Source organism: Passer montanus, unplaced genomic scaffold (genome assembly GCF_014805655.1).
Source record: "Passer montanus isolate IOZ18808 unplaced genomic scaffold, ASM1480565v1 scaffold9, whole genome shotgun sequence".
In the NCBI taxonomy this organism is placed as follows: domain Eukaryota; kingdom Metazoa; phylum Chordata; class Aves; order Passeriformes; family Passeridae; genus Passer; species Passer montanus.
The window spans coordinates 7,251,487-7,279,416 of record NW_024374367.1 but is presented as its reverse complement, the minus strand read 5'-3'; the positions used below and the strand labels follow the sequence as shown (position 1 = coordinate 7,279,416).

Below are 27,930 nucleotides of genomic sequence, written 5' to 3'. Positions count from 1 at the left end.
AACACCCTTCCCCACACCGGGGAAGACCCAGCTCAGACCCATTCCCGGTGCCGGGGCGGCAGGTCCCGGCTCCGCGGCACCGCCCCGGGGCCGAGCGCGGCTCCCATTGAGGCCGGCGCCGGGCCGGCCCCCGCCGCGCCGGGGCCAATGGGGGCGGCGGACGCGGTCGAGCCTCTCCCCGGCCTCCCCCGCCGCGGCCGGGCTGCCGTCATGTGAGGGGGATATAGTACTACGGGAGCGGGGCCGCGCTCCGCACCGCGCACCCGCCTCCCGGGGGAGCTGCGCCCGCCTCCGCCGCTCCGCGCTGCCGCCGCTCTGCCTCTGCGGGCCGCTGCTAAGGCTGCCTTGGCTCAGTCCCGCGCTTCACTGCGCGCCTGTGGCTTTTTCAATTTTTCTTTGATTTTTTTTTTTATTATTACTATTCTACAGTTATTTTCGCCCTTTTAATTTTTTAAATTTTTTTCTTTTTTTTTTTTTTTTTTTTTTTTTTTTTTTTTTTTCGTGGCTTGGTCGTGTTGTTTGGGTTTATTTCCCCCCCCACCTCGTTTTCGCTGTTGTTGTCGCGTTCTTCTGGTCGTGCGTGGCCTTTGCTGCCCCCCGGCTCGCAGAGGAGTTCAGGTAAGGGCGGGATGGGGGCTCCGCAGCCCGCGGGGCCGGGCTGAGCCCCGCTCCGCACGGCCGAGGCGGCAGATGGAATTCCATCCCGGCTCGGGGCTGTTTTCGGGCGGGAGCGGTGCCGCGGAGTGACAGGCGGCGAGGGGGGGTTTGTTCCCGGTCATCGCGACCACGCTGGTGGGGGGAGAGAGGGAGCTGGGACCCCCAGAGCCTCCTGAAAAGGGATGGGAGGAAAAAGCAATACATAAAAAATAATTTTTAAAAACCCTGTACAAACGGAACAAACAAACAAATAAACCACGGTTAAAAATGCCCCAAACAAACATGTTTTGCAGCCATGGAAGCCTGGCTGTGCTCGTGCCGGAGTGGGAATTCCGTGTGTGTGTCCCGGCACCCTTTCCCTGCACAGCCGCTGGTGCCACGAGTTTTTTCGGGGCGCCCTTCGCTGCTGGGGTGCAGAGGCAGCGGGGTGCTCACTGCCTGTGCCCGCTGCAGGTGAAGGGCTTCCTCCCGTGGAAGCCAAAGTTTGAGGCTGGAGCGGGATAGTTTTCGGAGAAGAAAGCTTTGGGAATGTTTCTGCAGCTTCCCAGGAGCAACGGGTTTGGAAAAAAACAAACCTGAACACCCCACTGTGTCCGGGGAGCAGCACAGCCACCTTGCGGAAGAGATGAGAGCAAATGGATTTACTCCTGGCTCACGGCTTCTTTTTATTATTATTATTTTTCTCCCCCTTTGCGTTTCTCTTTTAATTTCTTAGAAGCTCTGGGCCTGCTTCATTGCCTTGTTTGTGGCTCTGTCTGTGAAGCAGAAGTCAGCCTGAACAGATTTAGAACAAGAGAAAACCCTGAAGAGATTAGTCTTAAAGTAGAAAAAGCTATGGCAGTAAACATAGGAAATGACTGTCAGAGTCTCATATATGCTGTGTGATCAGTTGTGCTGGGCTGACTGTCCAGAAATGACAGGCTGGGAAAAACATCCCCGTGTTTCAGCAAGTTCCCAGCACTTCACATTTTAATGTTTCTCTGCGTCAAAATATGTCTTCTCCGATTTGCTTTTTGTCATTATTTTTTTTTTAGCTGGCAATTAGATGGTCAGGTTTTAAAGAGAACAACATGTTTTTGGCAGAAAGGACATCATAACAACCCAGGGAACTCTTAAAAAAAAAAAAAAAAGTTGGAGCCGGTGGTGTTGCTGAACAGCTGCTGTATTTCACTCCAGAAGTGGCTGTTTCCAGTGGCTCAGGCTCTGCGGTCCCACTATAGGTGCTTACATTTCTAACGTGTTTTCAGCGTTCCTAGAGATGAAAGTGTGTTATGGAAACAGCATCATTAGTTTTCACAGCCTTCACAGCCCCGGCTTTTTTTGGTTTTGTTTTCTAATCTTCTGTTTTTGGCTGTGTCTTCAGGCAAAGTAAGGATAAAAGTATTTTGCTTGTTAGCCTGGCCTTTAGGAAAAAAATATAGCCAGAGCCCGATCCTGCATTCCAGGCATTCTCCAAAATCTTCTTGGCTGTTCTGCAAGCTTTGAGAGTGCACAGAAAGCAGAACTGGCCCGTAATGTGCCTGCATCTATTTGGCTCTGACAGTCCTCTCTTAAAAAGCCTCTGGTTACATCGAGTGACATTGTTCCTTGTCAAAAGAGATGGGAAACAAGCCTGCTGGCTGTTTTCTGCTGAGGTAACCGGCCCACAGCAATTGCGAGGGGTTCATTATTGTTTTTTTCCCCCCTCATTTAAGTCCTTATTCAAATTACAGTTTAGTTCTATTCCCAGGGAAATATATGGATATTTTGATTTTTGGCTTCCCAGCTCTTGCAAGCATTTAAAGAAACCTTGAACATTTTATTTATTTTTTTTTAAGAGAACTTCACCAACTGCTTTTGGTGCATGTAGAGCATGCCAGCTTTTCTTAGAAAAGCACATGTTGCAGTCCAGATTTCCCTCACAGCCCCATTCTTCAGAAGTTTAAGCTGGAATAATACAGACATTGGAGGAAGAATCAGAAACCATCTGAGGGCAATTCTTCCTTTCTGCCCTGTGTTTCTCAAGGCAATCACCAGTTTTTGCTGCAAGATAGAAACAATCAGCTTGGGTGAATTCTTACCAGATGCCAATACTAATTTGTCAGAAGCAGATGGTGCTTTCTGTTTCAAAACTGGAATAGCTCAGCTAAGGGACTTCTGCTGGGGGAACTTTGCATCAGCACAGGGATTTAAAAAAAAAAAAAGTGTGTTAGTTCATTTCTTCTGACTCTTCGCTTTTACTATAAGACATGATTATAGGCTAAGGTCACAAAACAGAGCCACTAACCTCTGTTTGAACTTCCTCATGCTCAGCACAGTAGGTATTTCATTATTGGTTCAGAGGCACAGCTGACTGACAGGACACAGCAGGATGATGTGCAATCTTTCTTTTATTCTTTATTTCAACCTGTCCCTGTTTCCTCCATGTGTCTATGAAGGAAGAAGCCATATCTTTAAGAAAAATGGCTTCCCCCCTTCCTGGGAAATATTAATAAATGTTGCCAACTGGACAGAGCTCTTTAAGGGTGTTGTGTAAAATACCTCGCTCTGTGTTCTGCATCACTGAGCATACACACACCTTCTGATTTTTCTCCAGAGAAGGAAAGACGGGGTAAATTTTGGAGATGAGGCTGCAAAGATGCTCTGCAACAGCAGTAACAACCATCCTCTCGCCTGCACAAAACTGGGAGCTATTGACTATTCATGGCAAAGCGTCCAGGGCGCAGCGGCAGAGCCTGTGGAAAATGACAGCGTGTAACAAGATTGACTGGCATTTCCTTCACGCCGGGTCACATGCCTCCTAATTCACACACACACACCAGCTCATAGGCTGATCGAATGACTTCTATCTCTGCAGTCCACATACCTTCCACAGAAAGAGTTGTTTTATTGTGCACATGTACAGCTCTGTTTCCAATCAGTCACCTTGAGCGAATGACTGAGGGCCAGTGTTCGCTCCATGCCGAGCCCTCTGCCTTTGCTCTCTAAAGGGTATAATCTCCCTCCGTAAGCAATTTTTGTTTTTTTCTTCCCTTGGGGAGGTGGGGAAACAAAATCCACGCAAATGTCCCTCCTGCCTGTCCCTCCCCAGCAGCCTTTCAGGGAAGTTTTCTTGTGTTAGCGGGTGAGGCGCAGGAGAACCGCGGCTCTCAGCAGCACTGGGCTGTGCTGGCCAGGGTGGGCTTTGCTGGGGGATCAGGGCCCACGAGAGCCTGGATTTGCGGGATGCTGCCCCTCTGGAGCAGGTTGGGATGCCGTGGCCGTGCAGCTCAGCCCCTGGAGCCGAGGGGTGAAAGCAGCCACCAGCTGGCTGGCAGGGCATGGTAATTAGCTCAGTGCAGTGCCAGCCTTATTAAGGACAGTGCAGGTGATGATGACGTTGGCACACTGATTCATTACATCTGGAGGGGAAAATCCACCTAGTAAATGCTGAAGCACAGTAAATATTTTTGGCTCCTGCCAGATTGATCCTTTCATTATGCTGAACAGCCTATATTTGTAGAACTGAGGAAGTTAAAAATAAGGTTGGTGGAAAGCTACAAGATAGGGAAAGGATTTGCATTTTATGGTCACCAGCAATAAACTTTTTTTATTTGTTTCTTTTTGGTGGTAAAAATTTCAACACTTTATTTTTTCTTTCTCATTCCCTTCTTTGGCTTTGGATTTCACTGCTAGGTGAAAGCTTGTTATTTATTTTCTCTTGCTGGTAATATTCTATAAGGGAGCTGTAAATCTGGAGCACACGCGGTTGGGAAATGATTTCTGACAGCATTCTTTTGCAAATATGTGGTGCAATCCTGCAAAACGCTTCAGCCCTGACAGTCCTCGGGGGGTGGTGCAGACATATCAAAGCTTGTAGCAGCCTGTGTACCCAGGGAGGCTGGATGCACTGGACTTTCCTGTGGGCTAGAGGGCTTTACGAGTTTCAGTTCATGGAGATAAATGATTAAACCAACTTCTGACTGCTGCTGTTTTGTTTTTCCTGCACTTAGGCTTTCACCTGAACTTTGGCTGCCTGGTATATGCTGTTGGGATATCCATAAGAGATCATCCAGGAATGGTGGATCACTTGCTGCCTACTGATGAATCCTTTTCATCCACAAGATCTTCTCTTGGATACTTTGGGGACATGACAGCAGGCGTGAGGTCCTACCAAATGCTGCCCTCTCCTCTGTCAGAAGATGACAGTGACTCGTCCAGCTTTTGTTCTTGTTCCAGCCCTGACTCCCAGGTCCTCAGCTCCAGCTATGGAAGCACATCCAGTGCAGAAAGTCAGGACAGTATCTTAGACTATTTATTGTCCCAGGCATCTTTGGGGAACACCACTGCATCATGGTGGGACAAAAGGAGACTTCAGCCAATAGTGAAAGAGGAGTACTTTAGGTTGCCTGAATTTGCCGTGGATATGGAAGACTCAGGACCATTTCAGCCCACGCTTGAGGAAATTGAGGAGTTTTTGGAGGAGAACATGGACTTGGAGCTCAAAGAAAGACCTAAAAGCGAGACCAAGGACTTGAGAGCTTGCAGCCAGGTTTCTGTTGCTTCGCTGCAGCAAAAAGACCATGTGTTACCCAGTACTAGTTTAAAAGAGAGTAAAAATGAGCAGTTAACTAGCTCAACGGAAGGTGGCCAAGCTTCAAATGGAGCAATGACCCTGGAGAATGGAATACCAGTTATGCTCCAAATTCAGCCTGTGCAGATCAAACAGGAGTCCAGCACGAGCCCCACTTCCCAAGGACCAGCACAGGAGAACATTAAAATTGCACAGCTCCTAGTCAACATCCAAGGACAGACGTTTGCCCTTGTGCCTCAGATAGTTCAGTCGTCCAATTTGAACTTGTCCTCTAAATTTGTCCGCATTGCTCCCGTCCCCATCGCCGCCAAGCCAATTGGGCCAGGAGGCATGATCCAGGGGCAGACGGGAATCATCATGGGTCAGAAATTTCAAAAGAACCCTGCAGCTGAACTCATTAAAATGCATAAATGTTCTTTTCCTGGTTGCACCAAGATGTACACGAAAAGCAGCCATTTGAAAGCCCACCTGAGGAGGCACACAGGAGAAAAGCCCTTTGCGTGCACGTGGCCGGGCTGTGGATGGAGGTCAGTATTGGGGTGCAGCTCTCCGTCCCCCTTCCCCTTTCTGCTCACTTGGCCTAACTTGCTGAGCAAGTAGGTTTGTACTGTGATTTATAAACTGTTTCTATTGCCAGAACTTGTTTGGTTGGTTTGACAATGAAGACCTTTTTTTCTTCCTGTTAGGTAACCCAGGGGTTTTGATACATTAAATAGGACAGCATCACCTGCTGGCACCAGCAGTTTTAGTGTCTTAAAAAAAATAAAATAGTCTGTCATAATTTGTATTTCATTCTAGAGGGTCAGATTAAGCTTGTTACCACAGGTAAGAGCTGGTGTTTGCGTTGGTGTGGTTGCAGCACAGCAGCCCCAGCAGAGCCGTGGCTGGCACCAGCTGAGGCTGAGGGAACTGAGTGGTTGAGGGCAGAATTGCTGTGCACAGCCCTGTGTGGGACTAAACGTGGCCAGTGAAAGGCTGTGATAAGCAAGTATGGTTAAAAGCAGTATTCTGTGCACTTTCATAGAAAATGCACTCCATCCCACTCCTTCTTAAAATGCTGGCAGTGACACTCTGGCATACTCTGGGTTTTATTCTCCGTCTTGATTCAGAAAAAATGCGTGGGTGCCACTCAAAGTTGCAAAAAAGCTGTCAGATGTAACAACATAACCAGAAGGCTGAGGTGGAGTTAAGCATTGCTTGAATGAAAGATTGCAAGTTTGATTGAGAAAATGTTTGGCAGAGGGATTTTTAAAATATTTTATTTTATTTTTAATATGAATTGAAAAATTTAGTCTTTTTTAAAAATATCAGCTTTTTATTTTAAGGAAGCTTTGACAGGTGCCTTCTTCCCTCTTTCCACTTAGCTGTGTTACTGGCTTGCCTGCTGGCAAGTGCTAATGTACAGCACCACAAATGATGATGGGAGAAAATATAATCTTAACTACCTTGTGTTAAATTAAATTGAATTTCTTGCAAATATATACTGCAGAGCTTCAGTGAGCAATGTGTAATGAGAAAATGGGTTGTGATCATGGGCAACAGATGAGGTAAAAAGTAACAGGAGAATGTTGTGTAAAAATGCAAGTATGTGAGACATGCAGCAGTTAGAGATGGCTGGGTTGGTTTGAGGGAAAAGGTCACAATGGAGCTGAACCCTCTCTTCTCCAGCTGGACCAGTCTGAAGTTTGTTTCTCAGAAGGGCTGAGAAGATCAGATGATGGTGGCTCTACAAACTGGTCATGATTTTTTTCCTTTTGCCCTGGCAGCACCTCTCATGGGCTCAGTTTGGTGAGAGGATACCCTGAGGTATCCTCTCACCAAAGCTGCATTTTTCAGCTGGTTGGTCCCAGAAACTGTGGGCTGGTTGCTCCCAACCTGCAGGACAGGCACCTGCTGCTTTTGATTTGGTTGCCAGAGTATGTGTGCACAGGCAGCAGATGTGCCTGTGGGTGTCATGCTGGCTTTCCTTGCATGTGAGCACGGCTCTCCTTTTTGTGACAAATGCATGTGGCACGTGAAGGTTTGTCTAATCCACACTGAGATTTGTACCAATGCTCCCAGGGACTTCTGTGGCTCAGGATCAGGAGCCTGAAGCATTGCCTGTGGATGACCTTCTCCAGCTCTGTCTTATCACAAAGCTGGTGTTCCCCAAGATATAAAAGCAAGGGGAACATTTAGGAAAAATATTAAGTGATAAAAGTTGATTAAATTTACAACAGGTGCCTCTCTTCTTGAAATGTTGTGGTGAATGATTTGCTTCATTGGCTGCTGGTCCCACAGCCTGGAGCACCCTGAACTTTCAGCCACCACAACTTTTTAAAGATGAACCCAACAGGAAGGAGAAATTAATCACCTTCATAATGAAGAACATGTGTCTTGTCCACAAACAGCTGCTGCAAAGGGCTTTTCAAACTCTTGTGCTGTTTGTCATGTTGAGTTTCACAGCCTGGGCTGTAGTCTCAATCCCCAAAACCCCCAAACTTTGGAAGTGCTGTGCTAAAAGATTCTATAGCCAGCAGGAGAGGCTGTGTTTTGGGGAGAGGCCTCCCGTGCTCACAGCAATCCTCAGCACCAGCCTGAGATTGCTGCACATCCCCTGCGTGCTGCTCCACATCAAAGGCCAGACCCAACTGAGCATTGAATTACTCAGTCCCCTTTCATCAATAAACCATGTTTACCTTTTCAGAAGTTCAGCGAGAGCTGTGACTTAAGTCTCACATGACTTAAGTCCACTGCATCTGGCCACTCTGTTTGCTCCCACTTCTACATAATCTCAAATGAATTTAAGCACTAAAACACTGCTGGACTCTGCTTTCCCCCTTTCCCCCTGCATTCTTGTGCTTGTGTATTTATTTTTTCACTGAAGACACTTAAGAGCTGATCTCACTGGAGATAGTAATTTCAAAACCAAAACAAAGTGTTGCCTAGCACGAAGTGCCTGAGCTCAGTGGGAGGGTTAAAGGTTCCTCAGCTCTCTGTGCATGATGTTTTAAATTCGCCAGGGTTGGAGTGTGCACCCAGCAAACCCTTTTGCCAACCCCTAGGATGGCTGGAGACCCCTGGCACCTCCCTGATGGAGCTGAACCCTGCTTGCTTGTGCCCTTCCTAGACATGGGGCAAGGGCTGGTTTTGGCAGTCTGCAGAGTGGTGCTCATCTGGCAGTGGCCAGTGACCCGTTGTGCTCCCTGGACGGGTCAGGGCACTGATCTGTGTCCTGCCACCTTCTACCTTTGGCACCCCAGCCTCTGGTTAGCACTGCTCAGGCCAAAGAGCTGAGCTGCAGGGCCCAGCAGCTGTGCTATGGCACAGAGCAGGAGCAGCTCCTGCTTCCCCTCCCTGGCACAGCCCTGTGCAAAGCTGCAGCTGCTGCAAGGCTGGGGGATGAGGCAATCGCCTTTAAATGCCCCACTGCATCTTCTGGCTGGTGACAGCATGAACCATAAGCTCTGCAGGTTTGGCAGGGAGGGTTTAAGGGCTCGTAACACACATGGCCATGGGCAGTACCACACACGGGGCAGGGCAGGCTTCTTGCATTGGCTTTTCTTGCTGCTGCTGTGCAAGGGGATGGCAGGTGCACAGGAGCTGTGCTGGTTCCTTGTAGGAAAGGACTGGGGATGGGCAGGAGGGATCTAGAGGCTTCCTCCACTGGAGGAGAGGTACAGCCTGAGTTGGCATCAATGGCTGGTGGCCATGGCAGGGACAGGAGTACCAGACTAAAGCTATTGACCTTTCTGGCTCCATGAGCCACATAGGAATGTCCCCATATGTCTGGGAGACACAGGACATGTCCTACACATCAGGGAGCTCTAGGACTTTTCTTCAAGGGAGATATAGTTACAGTCCCTTGGGGTCCCGCCAGATAGAAGGATGAAGAAGGCTCTTTTAGCTGCTGTGGGATTTCCCAGATCACTTCACTTTTCTTTTGAAGGAGGAATCCTTCTAGAAATGGCAGTGACAGAATAGTATTCATTGGTATTCCTTTTTTTTTTTTTTCCCTTTTGAATTTTGCATTCCACAGTGGATTATTTTCACTTTCTTTGGGTTGATCTCAGTGCCAGAGTGTGTTGCAGATATTTCACTGCAGAGCCAGACCGCCAGATCCTCCCAGCTTCCTTGTCCTAACCTTTGCGTTGTTTTTTTGTAAACACACAGACAGCTTGAGGTTTATTTCTGTGGGCTCTGTAAGTTGATCTTTCCGTCACTGCTGGGGAACAGTGTTGCAACATTCCTGCCTCTTCAGCTAAGGACATGGTTATGAGGCAGAGTGTATTTTTATCGGATGAACTCATCCGAGCTCATTCCTGACATGTGCCTCTTTCTCCCCCACCATCCATGCAATTCCCCTCAAAATGCACTTGTGAGCTCTTGTGCAGGATTAGCCAAGTGCTACTGCACTCCTGGTGCAGATGGTGACCTTAATGGCCAAGGACATAGGACAAGGCAACCCAGCCACATCTGGTTTTTCTTCTTTGAAGTCTGTATGTAAGAGGATGGCTCTTTGCAGAAGTGCTTTTCCTCTTTTCCCTGGATGTGGCACAGCTCTGTTCCTTGTCCAGCACTCAGTCCTGTTGAGGCAGTCTGCACAGGCAGCATCCTACACTCTCCAGGCCCACTCACCATAGCTCTACAAGAGCATCCCTGCAGGGATGTGGCACTGGGACTAGCTCACTGCTAAGGACCTGGGAGAAATCCCTGACCCTGCTGCTCCTGGGTCCAGACTGTGTTTTTGGGAAGCTGTGGCTGAAAGGACCAGGGGTTTTAGAGAAAGCAAACATGCAAGTAGAAGGCGTGAAGAGAAACTTCTGCCACAGCCTTTATGAAGAAGAGTCATCCCAGACAAGGAGCAGGTGGACAGTTCCATAACAGCTGCCAGTTCATCATGGAGAATTTGACTCTTTAGCCATGAGGATACAGAGCAAGGAAAGGAAGAAAAGCAAGTGGATAGGTGAAAGAATCTCCCCTAGAAATGCCCCTGGGACAGATGCCCACACCACACCTTACCTGTGGTGAGTGCCTGGATCAGCTTTCCAGGGGCTGAGTGCTCTCTGGGGAGCACGACCAGCCTGAAGAGCTGCAGCAACTGAGGAAACCATTACCAGCTTTCCCAGTGCCTATGCCCTGGTCCTCAACTGTTGGCAGGAGATCAGAGCTAATTAAAACCTTTATGTGGAAACTTACTTTTCTTGCATGAGGGATTTATTCATAGGAGCCCAGCAGTCCTGTTTTCTCCCTTTCATAAAAATAGCGTATTTGCTCTGTTGGTGATGTGATATTTTGCTCCAGAAGAGCACATTTTTCTACATGTTCTTTCCCTGATTTGTTCAGCTAGTGCCCATGACTTCACTTATTTATTGTAAATAAACAGCTGATACCATTTCTTGCAAGCTCTCTTTCTGTGCTGCTCTTTGTTACTGCTCTGGCAACAAAACACTTAATTGCCCTTTGTCAGGCAGCAAATTTTTTGTACCCATCTGGACAGGGCTGTTTTAGCGTGACATTGTTAATTAACCCTCTGTCTCCTAGTCATGTCCAAAGTGGAAATAGAGACAGCCCTGCCCTTAAGGCCAAAGGATTAGCTCATTTGGGTTCAATATAGTCTGTGGGATTCATGGTGGCTATTTGGGGATTTTTCTATGGAGATGGAAGGTGGAAAATATCTAAAATTCAAAAGACTATGGAATACAGTTTTGGTAATTAAAGACTCATTCTTGATTTAATTTACCCATTCTAACTATGCAAATTACTATGCAAATGACCATTGGGACCCACCTGAATTTCAGCTGTTGGGATGCTGAGCATCTCTGGTACTATTAATGACTCTTTATGTAGCCTGCAGGAGCACACATGGAAGCCAATTTTTCATCTGGATCTAATAAGTGATGTTGTTTCTAGGTATCTGTGGCTGGGTTTATCTGGAATCCCTCTCAAACTGGGTGCAGTTAGGGGTGTCTGTTGTGCTTGCGTCAGTGGGATCTTGAAATAGACCTCACCTGCAGGACAGTGGTTGTTGTCTGTGCTGGAGGAGCCTGTGCTTGGATCTGCAGGGAGAGATGGTGGGGGTGGCTTTGGAGGGACTGCAGGGGGATCGAGGGCAGCACTGGTTTTGTCAAGCCATACCCATGTCATGGGGTCCAGGATGAGGCTGCTACCAATGCTGCCTCCGTGCATTGCCCTGAGTCCAGGGCTGGTAGCTCTGTGTTCCCATCACTGCTGCTTCCTGTGAGCTGCGACCAGCCCAGCCTTGCTGTGTGTCCCTTATACCCCCTCAGTGTCCTGAGGGGACTTTTTAACCTCGCTGTGACAAACTTAGCGTAATAAACCCGCATTTATCTGAAAAGGCTTCTCCTCTCTTGCAGGTTCTCCAGGTCGGACGAGCTGTCCCGGCACAGGCGCTCCCACTCGGGGGTGAAGCCCTACCAGTGTCCAGTGTGTGAGAAGAAGTTTGCTCGCAGTGACCACTTGTCCAAGCACGTCAAGGTGCACCGGTTCCCGCGCAGCAGCCGCTCCGTGCGCTCCGTGAACTGAGGGCTCTGCCTCCCCTTCCCGCCGGCCGTCCCGCACCAGCCCACCACAGCACTTTGCTCACGATGGTTCTAGTGATAATTTATCTGTCACTACGTTTCTAGTGATAATTTATTTGTCTCCACAGAACAGTCAATGCTGTTACTTGACACCACCATGTTTGAGTGCCCCATGTCCTTCAAAGATGATTTGGGAATGAAGCTCTTTTTGGGTCAGGGGAGCGGGGCGCTTCTTCTTTTTTTTTTTTTTTTTTTTTTTTTTTCTTTTAAGGATATTATTTTCCTTTCCTTCTATCTGTCTCTCCTTTGCTGCTGCTGCTTCTTTTGGAAATTACAGTGTTTTATTTTTAGCTGTTTTCTGCTGCACAGGAAAATGTAAAAGTTGCTTGCTGCTAGTTAATTATAGCCCGGCATTCCTGAGGGCTTTGCTCATGTACAGGCCACTCATTGTGAGTTTTTATTAAGCTGCTCTATTTGTCCAGTTTGGAAACAGCAAATTCCTTTTGAAATGAAAACAACTTCTTTGTTTTTGGGTTGCCTGAGCCAAGGATTTGTAGGAGCTGGCCATAGGAGGAGGAACAGTGGGAGTTGGGGATAGGGGGAGACAGGGCTTGGAGAGCACTGGAATGTGCCTCCATGCATCTCTGATTTTCCCAGCTCGCATTTACCTTTCCCTTGGCTAGGGCTATATATAAATATTTATGTATACATATTCATTCATACATACATATATATATATATATATTTAAGCAAAGACACATCCCAAGCAAACCCAGAAGCTCAGGCTGGATGGAATGGCTTGGAGTGAAGCCTCTGGAACTGTGTGCGTGCTTCTGTCCTGTGCTGCTGCGGGGTGAAAGGATGCCCAGGTTCCAAAGGACACTGCTTTCCTTTGAGGCTGGTTTGCAGCATCACTGTCTTTAGCAGAAGAGCTGTTGTCTGCCCACAAGGCAGCACAAGGGTGTTTGTGAGAGCCTCTGAGCTCTGTTCTGTCTCTGCTCCTGCCCTCTCGTGCGACCTGGGGCAAGAACGCAGAGCCCCAGCCCTGGGGGTGCCTGGTGAGCACTGGGTACCCCCACACCCACTGGGAGTCAAGGCTGGCTGGTGCAGCTCAGGCTCTCTGGGCTGGCAGGGTCTGTAGGGTGTGCCTGTGCCCAGGGAGGGTGGGAGGAACCACGACCTGGTGGGACAGCGCTGTGAGACTGAGGTCTGGGGGTGATCCTCAGTGCTGGTCCTCTCCCTCCCGACAGCCATGTCAGAGCTCCGTGCAGCTGGGGTGGGAGAATGGGTGAGAACAGCAGCCAAAAGAAACAAATTTGTGTGATAGCTGGCTAAGAAGGGAATTAAAGCAAATAATCAGATGGTAGCAGGCAAGAGATTTTATTTCTGTTTCTTCTTGTTTTGTTTTTCCTTTTGAACTCTGGCGATTGTAAGAAGCTTTAGAAGAAAATAGGATTCAGTAATTAGGAATGATTTTATAATGGATGTTGCATTTCCTTTCCATTCGCAGACGGCATCTGTTTGTCTTTTCTGTTGGCAAAATGGGAAGTAGGAAAGTGTGATCCTAGAGCTGGGCAGAGCAGGAGCCCGTGCTGTGTGAGAACAGCAGGTCTGGCTAAAGTGAATGCATTCCTTTTGTCCTCTAGAAATTAATATAAATGAACTATCATCTATTGACTGGTTTATATCACATCCTATGAATGTATGTAAATAAAACTGTACATAGATGCATATCTATATAAAATATCTTTTAATAACGTATCAAATTTGTGTAAATTGGAAACAAAAATACCTATAAAGCCAGTGTACATAAGTTACAATTCTGTATATTTTCTTTTGTTCTTCATAAAAATATATTTACTTTGACAATAAAATGAAAATGGAAATTTTAAATCCCTCCTTGAAATTATTATTCATTAATTTCCTTTATAGCCAGCTCTGTAATCAGGACACTTGAAATTTTGATTCACCTGGATGTAACTTTTCAGGTGCTGTGTAACAGGGAGATGATGGATCAGTTCTGATGTTTTTCTCATCTCAGAAAGTTCTTGGGAGGCAGGAGATGCCTCAGCTGTCTCTCTTCACTGGAGCCCTCACGCCTTGCTTGGCAGCCACGCTGGGACACAAACGCCTTCCATGGCTCCTGACTGCTGTGGAACAGGTCTACAGGTGCAGTAAATGGTGGTTCATAAAGTAGAGCAAGCAGGTTTCAGATGAATTCCAGCTTTAGTGGTTAGTGTGGAGAAGGAAGGGCTTCAAATTCTGCTTCAGACTGTGGCTGACCCAAGACAAAGGACTCGATTGCCTTCTGCAGTTCCTTTTCTTGTAAAACGGGGATAATAACACATGAAAATTATACTGTGGGACTTAATTTGTGTTTGTATGATCCTTGGATGGATGGAGCAAGCAATGAGACTGGTAGTCACAGGATTAGGTTGTTAAAGAAAGGTCCAGCATGATGGTCTTGGTGCCAGGGCACCTCAGTTGGCTCTTCTGTAAATCCCACGCCTGAAAGAGTGATGTGGAGGAGCTGTGCTAGGAAGAATTGCCTCAGGCCTAAGGAGAAGAACGCCCTGTTCTGCAAAAGCCATTGCTTCCATTGTAACAACAGGGGCCTGAACACCATGCTCTTGTGACCTGCAAGCTGGGACATGCCTTGCACTGTGCTTCTGCTTGCCTTGGCCTCCGCTGGAAGAAGAAACCAGCACCACGACTGGTGTTAAAGTCACTTCTGAGTCTCCATGGGAGCAATGGTGCAGTGGCTCCAGATCTTCTCCCAGCAAGAATCATTCTGAGACTAACAAGCACTGAGGGATTAAAGTCTCTCCCTGAAGAACAGCTACCAAAAAGCGCCAGCTGACGAGCCAGGGCTCTCTAGACCCCTGATTATTTTTCCCAGAGAATCCCTTTGAGTCTGGCAAGAGGACCGAGGGATGAGGCAGACTAAGTTCTGTGCAATCCAGGTTGTTGTTACCTCCTCAAATGTAGTTTGAAGACCAGAGTGCTCAGGACAGTGGTTTTAAGCTCTAATTAGCAGGCCTGCACCAAGAGGATCTGCAATTCCCTTCTGTTCTCACCCTATCCACTTCATCCATTAAACCAGCTGCTTTTTTTAACCAACATCTGTCTCTTCCCTGTCTCACCTGGAGTTCTGATATTGCTGTAAAGTTGGGCAATTCACCCTGCAAGGCCTTTGGGGCAGAAGTTGCTATTTTTCTGCAAGAGGTAATACTTAAAGCTGAAGTGGAGTAATGCAAAATGCCCACTGTTGGAGCACAGCAGGGCAGAAATCCAAGATCTAAGTTTTGTTTTAGCCTGTAATATTTTCCATGAAATGTGTATTCTCTCTCTCTTTTCCTTTCTCTCTTGTGTGTTTTAAGTGTGGGTTTTGAGTGTGAATTGTGTGGGTTTTTCTAGTTAATACCTAAGGAAATATAAGTTTATATAAAAATTGCAATATTTTGCTGAAAAAAGTAGGGCCATGTTTGCTGTGAAAGCAGAGTTAGTTCTGCTTGAAATGATTGACATTTTCAGAGTTTTGTCCCAAAAAAGTAGAAATTTTCAAAACAGATTTTGATGTTTGTTTTGTGTGGAATTACTGGCTTGGCTGGACTTTGCGGATTCATGAGGAAAACGTGGCCCTGCCTTAAGCCTGACTTACTCCACCTGAAGATAAACATATATTTAAGTGTTTTGATGCCACAACTGGATAAGTTGTCCCAGCTTCAGCAACTCTACACGGCAAAGCACAGCATTGCATGATTATACATATGCCTGTCTCATTGACTTCAAGCCTCTGTAATTTGGTTTCTGAGGTGTGAGTGGACATGTGTGCAGAGGAACAGCCTTCACAAAATGATCGTGATCTGGCTCCTAATGCTTTGTGTGTTTTTAAAAAGTTTGTGGTCCCTTTGTCAGAACTTTGTCAGAACTCTGGTGAAGGAGCAGTGTTAGGGCAGGTGAGGAGCTGTCAGCTGGGGAGGTTGTACTCGAGGTAAGGACTAAGCAGGAGGAATAGGAGTTAAGTGATCTTTCTGTGAGGTGACCGGACTTGTGTGACCTGTGGCTAAACATAGTGCAGTGCAGTGATGTGTCCGAGACCACAGAGCAGCACGGAGGGGAAATGGGAGCGGAACCAAGATGTCCTAAATCTCCTTTGCCCCAGACAGTGGCACAGAGCACATGCCAGGAACACACAGGAGGCAAACAGTAATGGCACACGTGAGACATCAGATAAGCAAAGAAGGATAAGGACAGGACATAGGTAAAGTCAGGTTGCACTGATAATGTGTGCTTTTGGAAAGGATGCCAAGGGGAGAGGAACGAGATCTTGCTTGCTGGTGTGCCACACGTGGGAGTCACCAAGGTAAAGCTCCCTAGGAAGAGTTCTGCCCCCCTGACCTGTGTTGTGTGGGGGCTTTTTACCCTGCTGGTTTTGAGGAGAGCTGCACCCCTGTGGAAAGCAAACCAGCCCGTGGAGCAGGGTGTTGGGATGGAAGGCAGCAACTCTGGCTCCCTGGGGGAGTGCTTGAGTTTAGATCCTGTGATATTTGCAACAGTCTTCTGCTTCCCACCCTCCCTGGGGGTTGTTTTCACTGAAGTCCTTGTGCCCGGAGCCTTCTCCTTGCCTAAATGGCCACTATACATTTAATCCAAACAACCAGGTGACTCCAGCACAAAGGCAGTGGCAGTAATCCAGCGTTAATGATTACCCTGGGCCCTTGGGTTATGTAAGCCTGGATGTGCTGTACTCGGCTCTCGGCTGGGACCTGCCCTCCCTGTCTGGCAGAAATACCAAGGACCTGCCAACACACATAGAAAGCTCTTTGGAGCCAGCTGGGATTTTCCTTTTGACAGCACCTATGAAACCCGTTATTCACTCAGTTCAGCGATTGCCATGCCATGCTTGCTTGTTATTCAGAGACGTTGCTCTTAAAGAATGAGTTGTGCTAAGCTCCCACTGGCTTCAGCACAAGCCAAAGACAGTGACTGCCATGGCTTATCCAGGGGAAAAATTTCCCAGCTAAGGCAGGAACTGCAAATCCCAACAGGTCCTTGGCTTCCCTTGCTCATTCCTGCTGGGACATTTGTGTTTTTGTGGCTTTTAATCTCTTGTTCCATGGGTCTTAGTTTTTGTTCTTGGCTATTTTTCGGGGGGTGTTGTGGGAGGGANNNTGGGTGGGGAGGTGTTTGAAGGTGTGTGATGTGTGAAAAATAGGTATTGAAGAATATTCAAAGGGTTAAGACATAATGCCTCTTCTGGTTAAATCATCCAGATCATGAGGTTTGCAGCTCCTCAGTGCTCAGTGTTTCACAGGTCTAAGCTTTCATCTGCTCTGCCAGATCAGTGCAGGTCTTCCTCCAGCTGGAGCAGGAGCATATCCTTCATCTCTTGCCATGTTCCTTACTATGCTCTACTTTTCTGGTAGTCTTGTGGTTAGGCTGGCTCAAAGCACATGTAAGTACTTGATGTCCTACAGAGATAAGGCTGGAGGAACCTCTTAGCTCTTGTAGAAATTGTTGCAGAGAGCTTTCATCAGCTCACCCATCCTGCCTGTGGAACGGGTGTGCCTTGGCCAGCACCTCACTGAGCCCCAGACTGCTGTTCAAATCACCCTGAAGACTAAAGCAGCATCTGACAAGGGCTTGGCCATCACGAGAAGAGGGCAGCATTTGCATCTCTGTCCAAGCACAGCAAGACAAGGCATCAGGTGGGGTGGGAGTGACATACAGGAGTGACAAGGGACTGTTGGGAAGGCCAGCTCTCCTCTTGCTCACACTGGTGTGCATCTGGTAACCCTTGTCCTGCTCGTGTTGGATTCAAAAGCATGCTGAAAGGGAGAGAAAATAGAGGTGAATGTGGCCTATAGTTTTTTGTAAGGGAGCTGAGGAAGGAAAACAGAAGCTGGAGCAAGTTATGGCATAAGAGGCACTGTTCTGTCTTTTCCAGTAAAAAGAGAGTGATGGGCTCTTTTTGCAGAAAGGGCTCTGCTGGCAGCCAGCGTCAGAGCAGCTGCTGTGCACTGCTCTGGGGCAACAGCAGCTTTACATCAGGAGGTCTAGTGAATAATAACCAGAGGGTTGTGCCTTGCACTGTTGGCAGTCACAAAGAGAAGGGTTTGGGATTGCTTGCTCTCGGTCCCTCAGGTCCCTTCCTTGTATGATACTGCTTTTCTCCTGAATCTGTAGCTGATTCTCGGAGTGGACTCTGGGGATTCTTAGCACTTTCCAAAGCTGACATATTATTTATCCATCCAAACCAGGAACGTCCATAAGCAGTCCAAGGCATTCAGTAGAAGGATCTACCCAGGAATTGTTTTGCATGTGACTGAGGGTGGAGTCCAGTGGCCCACAAAAAGAGAAGTAAAAAGAATTACTGTTATGTATCTAAAAAAGATTCTGGCATCTGCTTTCCTACTGAGTCCAGTGGGCCCCAGCATAAGCCCTGTTACTTGTTCCAACATTTTGGTTGCAAATACAGGAATTGGGCTATTGGGCTGAAAAGCATCCAGGCATTTAAAAACTCACCTTCCATAAGGGAGTGATGTGAATATTTGAGTTTGGCTGCTGACTGCTGACTGTTTCTGAGAAGTCTATAAACAGCAGCCAGGTAGTCTCTCACTTTTTGTTTCTCTGGTGTGTGTTGTTTTTCCATGGACAACATGTTCTGGACCTCAGAGAGTTGGCTGGAGCTAGATTCATTCAGATCCTGTGTCCCTGGTGGCAGATAATGCATCAGGGAGGGCAAAGGGCTTGGAAATTTTGTTATGCCAGAACAGTGATCCTGCAGCCAGCATGGCTGCAACAACACCCAGGCTGTGCTGACGGCGGCAGCGCTGGAGCAAGAGGCCCCATGGACCCCTGCCCGTGCTGGACCTCAGCTCCCCTGGGCTGGTTCTCAGCTCTGACTGGGATTCTGTGTCCCCATGGAACTGGGAAGGGCACGTGGGCATCCAGGGGCAGGGCTGATGTGGGAAGCTCTAACGAGACCTCTGCCTCGGCTGATGTAGGAATGGCCTCTGGTGTGGGCTCACCACTGCTGCAAGTGGCAGATGCTCCTGGGGCAGGTCCACTGTGGCTGCAAGGGGAGCCCAGGATGATGAGAAATCTGTGCCCTCTCAGGAAACCGAGTTAGTTACAGCTGACAAGTTTGCTGGTAGACTCTCCCACTTGCTCCTTAGGAATTAATGGCACAACTGGAGGGTGTTCATTTACCTGCCACCCAGGACCTTTAGTCTCCTTGCAGAGTATTGGTATTCCAACAACTGATAAATAAACACACATTAGTAAGGCATTGGGTGGATTTTGTTTGGTATTGAAGCTCCAATTGCCCTTCTCCAGCACGGCCCTGCCTGGGCTCCTGAGGACTAAGCCCCCACTCAGTGTCCCTGGCACTGCCTGGTACATAAAACAGGCTTGAGATCAGTAATGGCAATGAAAGTTTAATGTGAATCAGTCTCTCTCATTCCTAAAGGAGAGATTACCAAATTAGAATTGGTCCTGATGACTTCATGCAAGTTACCTGATACCCCGTGACTGATCCCTGGAGGGTGGAGAACCGTGAATCCATTGAGAGCTGGAGCAACCTCCTAGCTTTGCTTCTGCATTTTCACGCCAGTCTCATTGTTGAATCAAATTTGCTGTTCTAAATCAATAATGGTATTTGTCAGCTCTCTAGCATCTTCCAGCTGAAGAGCTGAACACACTTCCCAGTGGGAAATTAAGCCTTTTCTGCTCCTTGAAGAACAGTTGTCACTTTCACTGTACAAAGTCAAAAAAATAATTTAAATTATTTGACCAATAGTCCTTGGGGAGCTGTTGAGGAAGTCTAAATGTACCAGCTCCTCCTCAGACCCAGACATCAACCACAGCTGAATGATTTGGAGTGATTTGGAGCCATCTACACACTGATGTATAGATGCACACTGGGGGAGAAGTGGGGATGCTTTGTAGACCTCTGGATAAGCTTAAGACTTGCATGAGGTGAAGTGCAAGAAATGAGAAACATTTATTTTGCTGATGCAGCAGGAGTGATGTTGTGCAGGTGTGGCCCTTGCAGCTTGTGCAGGACCTGGGGAGCAGAAGGGGAGCAACTTGGCTGTATCTGCTTGTGACTTTTGAGTCATTGCAATGGCCCTTGGTGACTTCTGCAAGACAGGGTCATGTTCTTCATCTTCTGTGGAAACCTGTTGGCTCCCACAGCAAGTAGCAAGAAATTAATCTCAGGTTTTTTCCTTGCCTTTATCACCCCTTGAAGCATTTCCTTGCTGCTGAAGCTGTCACCCTTTTGGTGTGAGCAAGAGGAGGCTGATCAGCACCCTCAGAGGTTTCCTTGCACTAAAATTCAACCTGCACATTCTACCACCTTCCTAAACATCTACATACACTCTTTCTTCCTTAACTTTGATACTTTCAGCTTACTGTTCTCAAGCACATTTGTTCTAAAGAAAATTACCTGCTGATGCACGAGCTGTTATCTATTAACCCAAACATTTTAAATTGCATAAGAGTGCATTTAGAGTGCATAAGATAGTACAGAAGAACTACTCCAATGTAATCTATGTTGTTTATCCTGCTCTTTTATTCAACTTCTGGAACTAGATAATTTGTGTGGGAATTAATAAACTATACTCCTTGTTGTGATAAGTTCTAATTATTGCTTTCCAGGCAGTTTGTTTGATCAACAAATAACCAGTCACTAGCTAGGGCAATATGCTGTTGGCAGAGAGAGGTTTCTACCTTTTAGTGACTAAGGAGGTGTTTGTAACCCACAGAGAAGCCTTGCAAATAGGGTCTCTGCAGTACATTTGCAAAGCTAATAGCCTGAGTCAGCTGGCAGTCTAACAAGATGCACAGGACTTATAAAGCACATTTGGGGCTGTTGCGAAAAGAAATAAATTCTTTCTCATTAGAAAAAAAAAATTGAAGTGTTCACAAAAGAGCAAGGGAGACAAGAGGACTGGTATGTGGTGGCAGGCAGTCCCTGGGGGTGCTGGCTGTTGGTCCCTCACTGTGGCAATGTGACACCCACACCTGCCTGTGTTGGGTGGTTTGAGGTGGTGCTCCTTCTTCCTCATTTTCTTTCCACTGAGGCTCCCCTTGTGAAATGAAGAAGTTGTGATTTTGCCACAAGGGCTCTATGACTGAGCTAACGTTAAAGACAAATAAAGTTTCTAGTGTGAAACATGGCAGCCAGCTGGGGATTCATTTAAGTGAAGTGCTGTTTGAGGACTTGTTGTGGCCACACAACTGTGCAGAGACAATGAGGAGAGGAATCTTCTCTAAGTTTGTCCTTGAAGACTCCTCATGAAGCCATAGCTAAGACTACATTAGCAAAGAGAAAAACTCTGGAGAGAGGAGATGTTTAAGTATTCCAGGTGATATTCCTGGTCATTCCTGAGCTCGGTCATTCTCTGCCATGCTTTGCTGTGTTTGCTCAGCTGTATCAACGGGGCAATGCAGAGACATTTGCTCCCCTAATTTTTTGGATGGGCACAAGGACAGAGGTGAGCCTCCCTGCTAAAGCTGGAACAGCAGCTTTTGATGTCCTGCCTCATGTTTAATGTGGGATCCTGACAAGCAGCAACACATGGATTTGGAGCCTCTCCTGTTCAGGCTTTGGGCCTGTGTTTAGTCAGAGGTCTCAGCTGAGGAGCTCAGGTGAGGGGTGGGATGGTGTTGGGGTGCTCGTGGCTGGCTATGGAGGGAGTGTGGGTGCAGAAACCTTCAGGGAGTGATCAAGGAGGGAGACTACAACCAGGAGCATCTGGCCTGTGTGCTGAGATGCTTTGAGGAATGAGCCTTCAGTAGATGCTGTCTAGGGAAGGCTGAGATTGATACGGTTGAACCTTTTGGGGTTTTTTTGAGAAAATGGGTTCCATTCAGGTGTGCAAGGGGCTGAGGCTGGTGGATAAAGCCTGTTTGCTGGTGTTTGAGCCCAGGCAGTGATGAATTGTGCTTGGCTGGCAGGAAGTCGTGGTGCTCCCTCAGTGAGGTGTTTGAGCTTAGTGTCCTGTTTGTGTTTGGCTCTGCCCAAGGGTGTAGGATAGGGCCCTGGCTCAGCTCAGATGGCTGAGCCTAGGCTGTGCCAAAAGTCATGACTCAGGGGATCGTGCTCCTTTCTGGACCTGTTCTCATTTTTCTTCTCCTGGCACAGAAGAGAGGGCTTCCTCCTTCTCCAGTGTATTTTCTTCTTCTCTGGATTAAAGAGGCTGTGCTCTGAACCACAAAGACAAGCACACAGGCTGTTTTTTTGTGAGGCAAGGAGGAGCAAACACAGTTTTGCCTCTGAGCTAGAGAGTTTCCTAGTACAGGGCACGGTCCAGATTTTTCCACGTGTGGGCTTGAGCCCAGACATCACCCTGACAACATGTGGGAACATAAATACAAACAAAAATAATTTCCAGATGAGGGATGTATGCAATGTTTTCTTTTACTGGCATTTATGCTTGCTTATTTGGCTGGAGTTGACAAGCAACTCTGCTTGTTGCAACAGGGCAGCAGGAGGATGCTCAAAACAGTGAAAGTGCCTCTTCAGCTCTGTCTGCATCCCCAGAGGGATCCAAAACCCAGACACCTTGGGGAGGCTCTGTGCAACTTCAGAGGGACACAGGGTCCAGGAAGCAGCAAGAATGGTCTTGTCAAAGCACAAGCTTTTGGGGGACCCCGACTGACCCATAACCCTCCAGCAGCTCTTGCTCTCATCAGTGTTTCTTGTCTGGCTGTGCTGTGTTAGGCCCCCTCCTTGTGGTGTGTCCTCATGGGTCTGGGTAGGATTCCATCCTCAGGAAGGGAAAACAGTGCCCCAGGAAAGGAGGTTTTGCATTTTATCCTCTTTTACTTGTGAATGACACAAGTGGGTTGTTCAAGGGGGTTTTTACTGCTGGGAGAATCCCTAAGCAGCCAGGTCTCAGTGGGATAAGGATTTGTTTGGGTTGAATGCCCAGCATCTCTCAAGATGTCTTATGGGGGAAGAAGGGGAGAGATACCAAGGGCTGCAGCCCCTTGTTTTACATTGGTACCAACTTCTCCTTCCCTTCTGCTTTGTGTGGCTTTCTCATGGGCTACCTGGTCTGCTTCTGATGCCCCCTGAAGCTGGGGATACAAAAGCCAAATCTCAAGCTCCTTTTTGTAGCAGAAGATGAAACCATGGCCTCTCACATGTGTCTGTATGTATTCCCATAGACAGTACAGAAAGTTGCTGCTCTAAGCAATGCAATCAGGATGCCCAGACATGATGCTCCACTGCAGCCCTTTGAGGGGGTCCTGGTATACCTAGGCACTGAATTTCTTTCCAGCTTATCCCCAGGGCACCATTAGGAAAGAAAATAAAGACAGCAACATTAAAATTGGTGAGTAGAAAGCAGGGCTGATTCATGCTGGCTGCCATTATAGCTACGTCTCCCTTTCTTTTCTTTTTAAAATTTTTTTCTTTGCTCTCTCTGTAAAAATCAGTCTTGAATGTAGCTTCAATATATTACAATAGTCAGCCATTAATGTTGCTGCTTTCAGGCTGTACAGCTACCAATTCTAAAAATAACTAAATAAATCACTCAAATGAGGCAGTAAGCAAATAGATTTGCCCACCTGTTTATTAATAAACACATGCACATGAACCTATATTTCTATATTAGAACATGGCTCTGCATCTCCTCTGGGTATAAAAAGAAAAACACCTGGCAAAGAGCGAGGGCAGTAAGGCAAGTACAAAGTTTCCACAGTAAACATATTTGTGTTTGCTGAGCAAGTGTTGCCTTAGGAAGGCAGCGAGGGCAGCAGCTCCTGCTGCTTGCAGAGCCTCGGATTACCAAGCACAGGGAGAGGGATGGCTCCCTGACAGCTGCAGGTGTGCAGGCTGCAGTGGGATCACACAGGGCAGTGTTTCAGAGATGGGACAGGCAAGAAATCCTCCCCAGCCTCTCTCCATGCTGACTGTACCTGTGTAAAGTCCAAATGCATTTCCTCCTTGGAGTGTGCAGCTTGGAGAAAGCAGCCAGGAGATACCAGCACCACAGCTCACCTTTGCTGTAGCGCTTTGTTTTGTGGAGGATTTTTAAATTATTATTTTATTTATTTGTTTTGGGGGGGCTGTACCTTGGGAAGGCTCAGAGCATGCCTTGCCCTTGCAGAAATATCTCTGCTGACTTGCAGAGCACTCCTTTAACAGCATCACTGTAAAGGTGATTCAAGCAAATCTCTCCTGGTTGGTTTCGTGGTCATTTCTGTCAAAGCTGAACAGAGGGATAAAGGATGAAGGAGACACAGGAGGAAGTTGGGAGAGGAGTGTGCCCAAGCCATGCCAGGCCCTGGCAGAGGATCTCTGGGAAGGCAAGATCAGGGTCTCATGATGACAAGTGTCATTCCTGTGCTGTGAGGTCAGGGCGGCTGAAAAAACTCTGAGTGGAGATGGATGCATCCATCACCATGGCTCCTGCTCTTCCTTCCCATTCCTGTTTGCAAGCTGTGGTGTGCCACCCTGCCAGCCACACTGCTATTTCTGCTCCATCACAGGGTCAGCTGAAACATGCTGAACAAGGGGCAATAGGATAGCAAAAAAAACTGAAGCAAGGTACTGTCTAACTGGGACACGTTGAGACGTGTGGGTGGGTGTCTCAGGTCTTTCTACACTGCTTTCTAGCTCTGCAAGAGACCCAACAGTTTAATTAAGGATGATGCCTCTTTAGAATTAAACAGATAGTCTTGCACTGGATTAAGACCTAGCCTCCCACCCCACTGCCTCCAGCTGTCCTGGTGCAAAGGCAATGTCAGGTCCAAGCCTGAAAATGGTGTGAGCCCAGGACAGGCAGTTACATCTGGGCTGGGCTCCTTCAACATATTTATAAAGCTTTGAGTCCTCCCACTCCATCATTAGTGGCAATAAAGATTGTGAAGCCGTTGGGTAACATAATCAGCTTCACAGCTTTACTTAAATAGTGATTTTGCTGACCACTAATGTGCAAAACCTGAATGTTGGATTTATTTGTGTGGTCTTCACTCTGGATTTGACACCTAGGGGAAGGAGGATCAGAAGTACAAGACAGTGCTGTGGTTCAGTGATGTGTATGTCACTGCACTGGGTTGCATGACCTGCATTCTTCTGTCTGTGATCTGCTGCTGTTTAATCAGAATTACAAAATTATGTTCAATTAGGTCACAAATGGCAGTGAACTGTCATTTCTTCTGTGTATTAAAAGCCTTGAATAGCCTGGAGAAATCCCATGAGGTAGGCTTCCCATCTGTCCTGAGAAACTGCCTTTACCTTGGGACAGGGCAGGCTTGAACATTACTGTCCAAATAACTTCTGGTTGTGTGTAAATGAGTTGTATCAGCAGCTGCTACCTGCAATGAGATCTCCCAAAAAGAAACTGTAGGCAGAGAACACACCCAGAGCTGGCAGAACCCTTCCCTGACCCAGGACTGCTGGTAGGAAGTAGAGAGGCATTTTTTCCTTCTAGAGTTTTCATTAAAAGTTTTGTTCAGTAGGGATGGGTGTTGTCAGAGACGTGTGGGACCTGGTCTGGCCATGAAGTCACTGAAAGCAATGGTCTGCTGGGGTGCTTTGTCATCTGTGAACTGAAGAAAATGTGTATGTTCCTGAAGTAGGAGCTGACCAAATGAGGGCCATCTTCAATGTGTTCTTGCTCTGCTGGTGGACAAGCCTAAAGCAGCCCCAGTTAATAGGTCCTTCCTGGCTGTCCACAGATGCTATTCCATTGAAGAAAACCAGCAGCTAGCACTGAAAGCTGTGCAAAGAGTGGCCTGCCAGGCACTTGAAACAGCAGTGAGGAAGGCTAGACATGTTTAAGCAATAGTAGGGGATGGGTCATGTAATTTTGCCACAGAAATCTATTTCCATTTGGTTCTGCCTGCTGGGCCCAAGACAAAGCATAACTCGCCCCTGGAACAGTTGTCCAAAGCACAGAATCTAGTGAGGCCAAAAAAGGATTATGCTCCTTTTCTTCAGCTCTTAAAACAAAATAATGTATAATGCCAATAAACTGTGGAAGTCATTTGAGTGACAAGTGAGTGTCAGACACAAAAGATCAGAGGAAATAGGTCTCTACCTAAGCAAGTTGTTGCATGATTTCCGATAGGAAGCAGCTTTCAGAGCCTGCCCCATTGAGGAACTGGACATTATTTTGGGACGTGTATGAAAATTTTGGTCATCTCATGGTTCAACATTTATTTTTGCAGTAGGTCCGTGAGGCAGCTGCTAATACAAGTGAGATGCAAGTTTTTAAACAAATAAGAGAATTTAGGTTAAATATTAACTTTTGGTCATTTCAACTCTGATAGCTTTGGCCTTCAGGCTGATCATTTAATGAGCTCCTTTCTGTTGCTACAGCAACTGCAGCCCTGGAAGACCTTGATGTTCAAGTCAGGGAAAAAAAAAAATTAAAACTTGTTCTGAAATTTGCTTAGGCTTCTATTGATAAGTGTCTGTGCTCAGAGTCAATTGTTCAGACAAACAAGGCTTGGAAATGTACCACAGGGCTTAATGCAATCCTTGCACAACCCCATTCCAAGCCATGGGCTCTTGTGTGCTGTTAAAATAAAAACAACACAACAAACCAACAAACCTTAAATTTTGTGCCCTCTTCTGACATGCACAAAGCCATTCAGTGGTGTTGTTTTAAGAGAGCAAACAGACTGGTTTGTTCTTCTTGCAGAGTTACCTTGGTCCACCCTGCAGTTGTGGCCTCGTGTGCTGTGTCTGAGGTGTGGCACAGGCTGACTCCTGCAAGGACAGAGCTCCTTCCTCTGTGCTCTCTTTCAGCACGTGCTGAGCATGGCACACAGCTCCTTGCCAGATCTCAGCTGCTTCTTTTCAGTCCCTTTCACATGCAGCTTCTGGCTAGAAGGTCCTTTCTTCTTGGACCTCTCCCAGACTTAAAATATTCCAGTTTCCCCCGAATGCTGGTTCTATTTTACAAACACTTTTTGTGATGACTTCTAAGCAGGTGTAAATCAATATCACCTGCTTGAATTCACAGCAAGTATGCCACTTAATACCAAATGAAGTTCTGGCCACTTGTTTTTGCAGTAATAGAAACCTCCTCAGTTCTGTTTACTTCTTTGAATGTTTGTCTTTACAGTGTTGTTTGAATTCTCTGATTTTCAAGGTAATTTTTTTCTTTGTCTGAGCAATTGCATCTCCATCCCTGATATATAGGCAGAGGTCTAGAATGAGACTGTGAGCACTACACACATTTTTCTTTCTAGGCAGAATGTTCCCACTCTTTCTTAGAGAGGTATAAATATTTTAATGAAATGTGGAGTGCAAATGTACAGCTGAGTGCTCATTGAAGCTCATGACAGAGCTGCTGTTGTCTTTAGTGTGCAGCCCCGAGGGCATCTTGTTTGAGTCATGTTTCCCAATTGGTTTCAAATGTAAAGCTTTATGGCCCAATTTAAAGTACAGCTGAGAGGAAACACTTTTTCCTATCCTGAAGAACACTTGAAACCTTCAACAAATAGTCCTGCTCCATGCTGAGATGGACTGACAGCTCCCAAGCTGGAGAGGAGAAGCAGCCCATTATATCTAGTTAAAGCCCCAGTAATGTGGACTCTCTTGGAGCAGCTGAGAGGTGTTTGAATCCACAGTCTGAACCCGACTCAGCCTGCTGCCTCGGGGTGGATGGCCTGGCCAAGAGCACTTTGCTACTTCATGTTTTCTCTTCCAGCTCTGGTTCTGAAAAGTACATCGTGGACCTGAGATAACAACAGCGTTTTCACTGAGCTGTCACTGTGAAAGCTATTCCCAGGAACTGGTTCAATTTTAGCGAGTCTGCATTTTCTGTCAAAATAACATTTTGTCAAAAACCTCCAGACTGTTTCTCATCCAAAGCCTGCTCAAGTCAATGAAAAACATATTTCTTCAAGAGAATTTAATTACTATTAAGAGTACCAGTATAAAAGCATAACCACATTAAAAATTTGCTCTCTTGATGGAGGTTTATATTGATTTTTTTTGTTTTTCTGGATTACTGAAAATTAGGAATGGGGCTACTGGATAATGATCTAGACTTCTTCTTTGAAAAATGGAAAAATGGGGTATGAGACCAGTCCATCCATGCCTGCTAGAAAACATGTGTTTCTTTTATTGCTGCAGCAGTCTAGCGAGGGGCAGGCTGTCATAATGGACAGACATGACCACAAAGCAATACCCTGGTCAGATGTGTGTTAACAAAAATTCACTGT

At 46.9% G+C, this 27,930-nt stretch overlaps 1 protein-coding gene across 2 annotated transcripts; it reads left to right on the top strand.

Annotated features, from left to right (window-relative positions):
* Positions 1-29: 29 nt before the first annotated feature.
* Positions 30-11,740, top strand: KLF15 (Kruppel like factor 15). 2 transcript variants are annotated; one of them, XM_039734152.1, is made up of 3 exons: positions 30-618; positions 4,629-5,736; positions 11,566-11,740. In XM_039734152.1, exons 2-3 carry the CDS (start codon positions 4,694-4,696, stop codon positions 11,732-11,734), a joined length of 1,212 nt encoding a protein of 403 aa, XP_039590086.1. In that variant the 5' UTR covers positions 30-618; positions 4,629-4,693; the 3' UTR covers positions 11,735-11,740. The 2 variants fall into 2 exon arrangements, with proteins under 2 accessions (XP_039590086.1, XP_039590087.1); XM_039734153.1 differs by lacking the exon at positions 30-618 and adding an exon at positions 3,521-3,642.
* Positions 11,741-27,930: the final 16,190 nt, after the last annotated feature.

Bases quoted from the DNA above. Each gene is read 5' to 3' on its own strand.
- KLF15 (XM_039734152.1), top strand. From the start codon at position 4,694: ATGGTGGATCACTTGCTGCCTACTGATGAATCCTTTTCATCCACAAGA. The intron at 5,737-11,565 runs GTCAGTATTGGG...CCTCTCTTGCAG, and splicing joins TGGCCGGGCTGTGGATGGAG to GTTCTCCAGGTCGGACGAGC.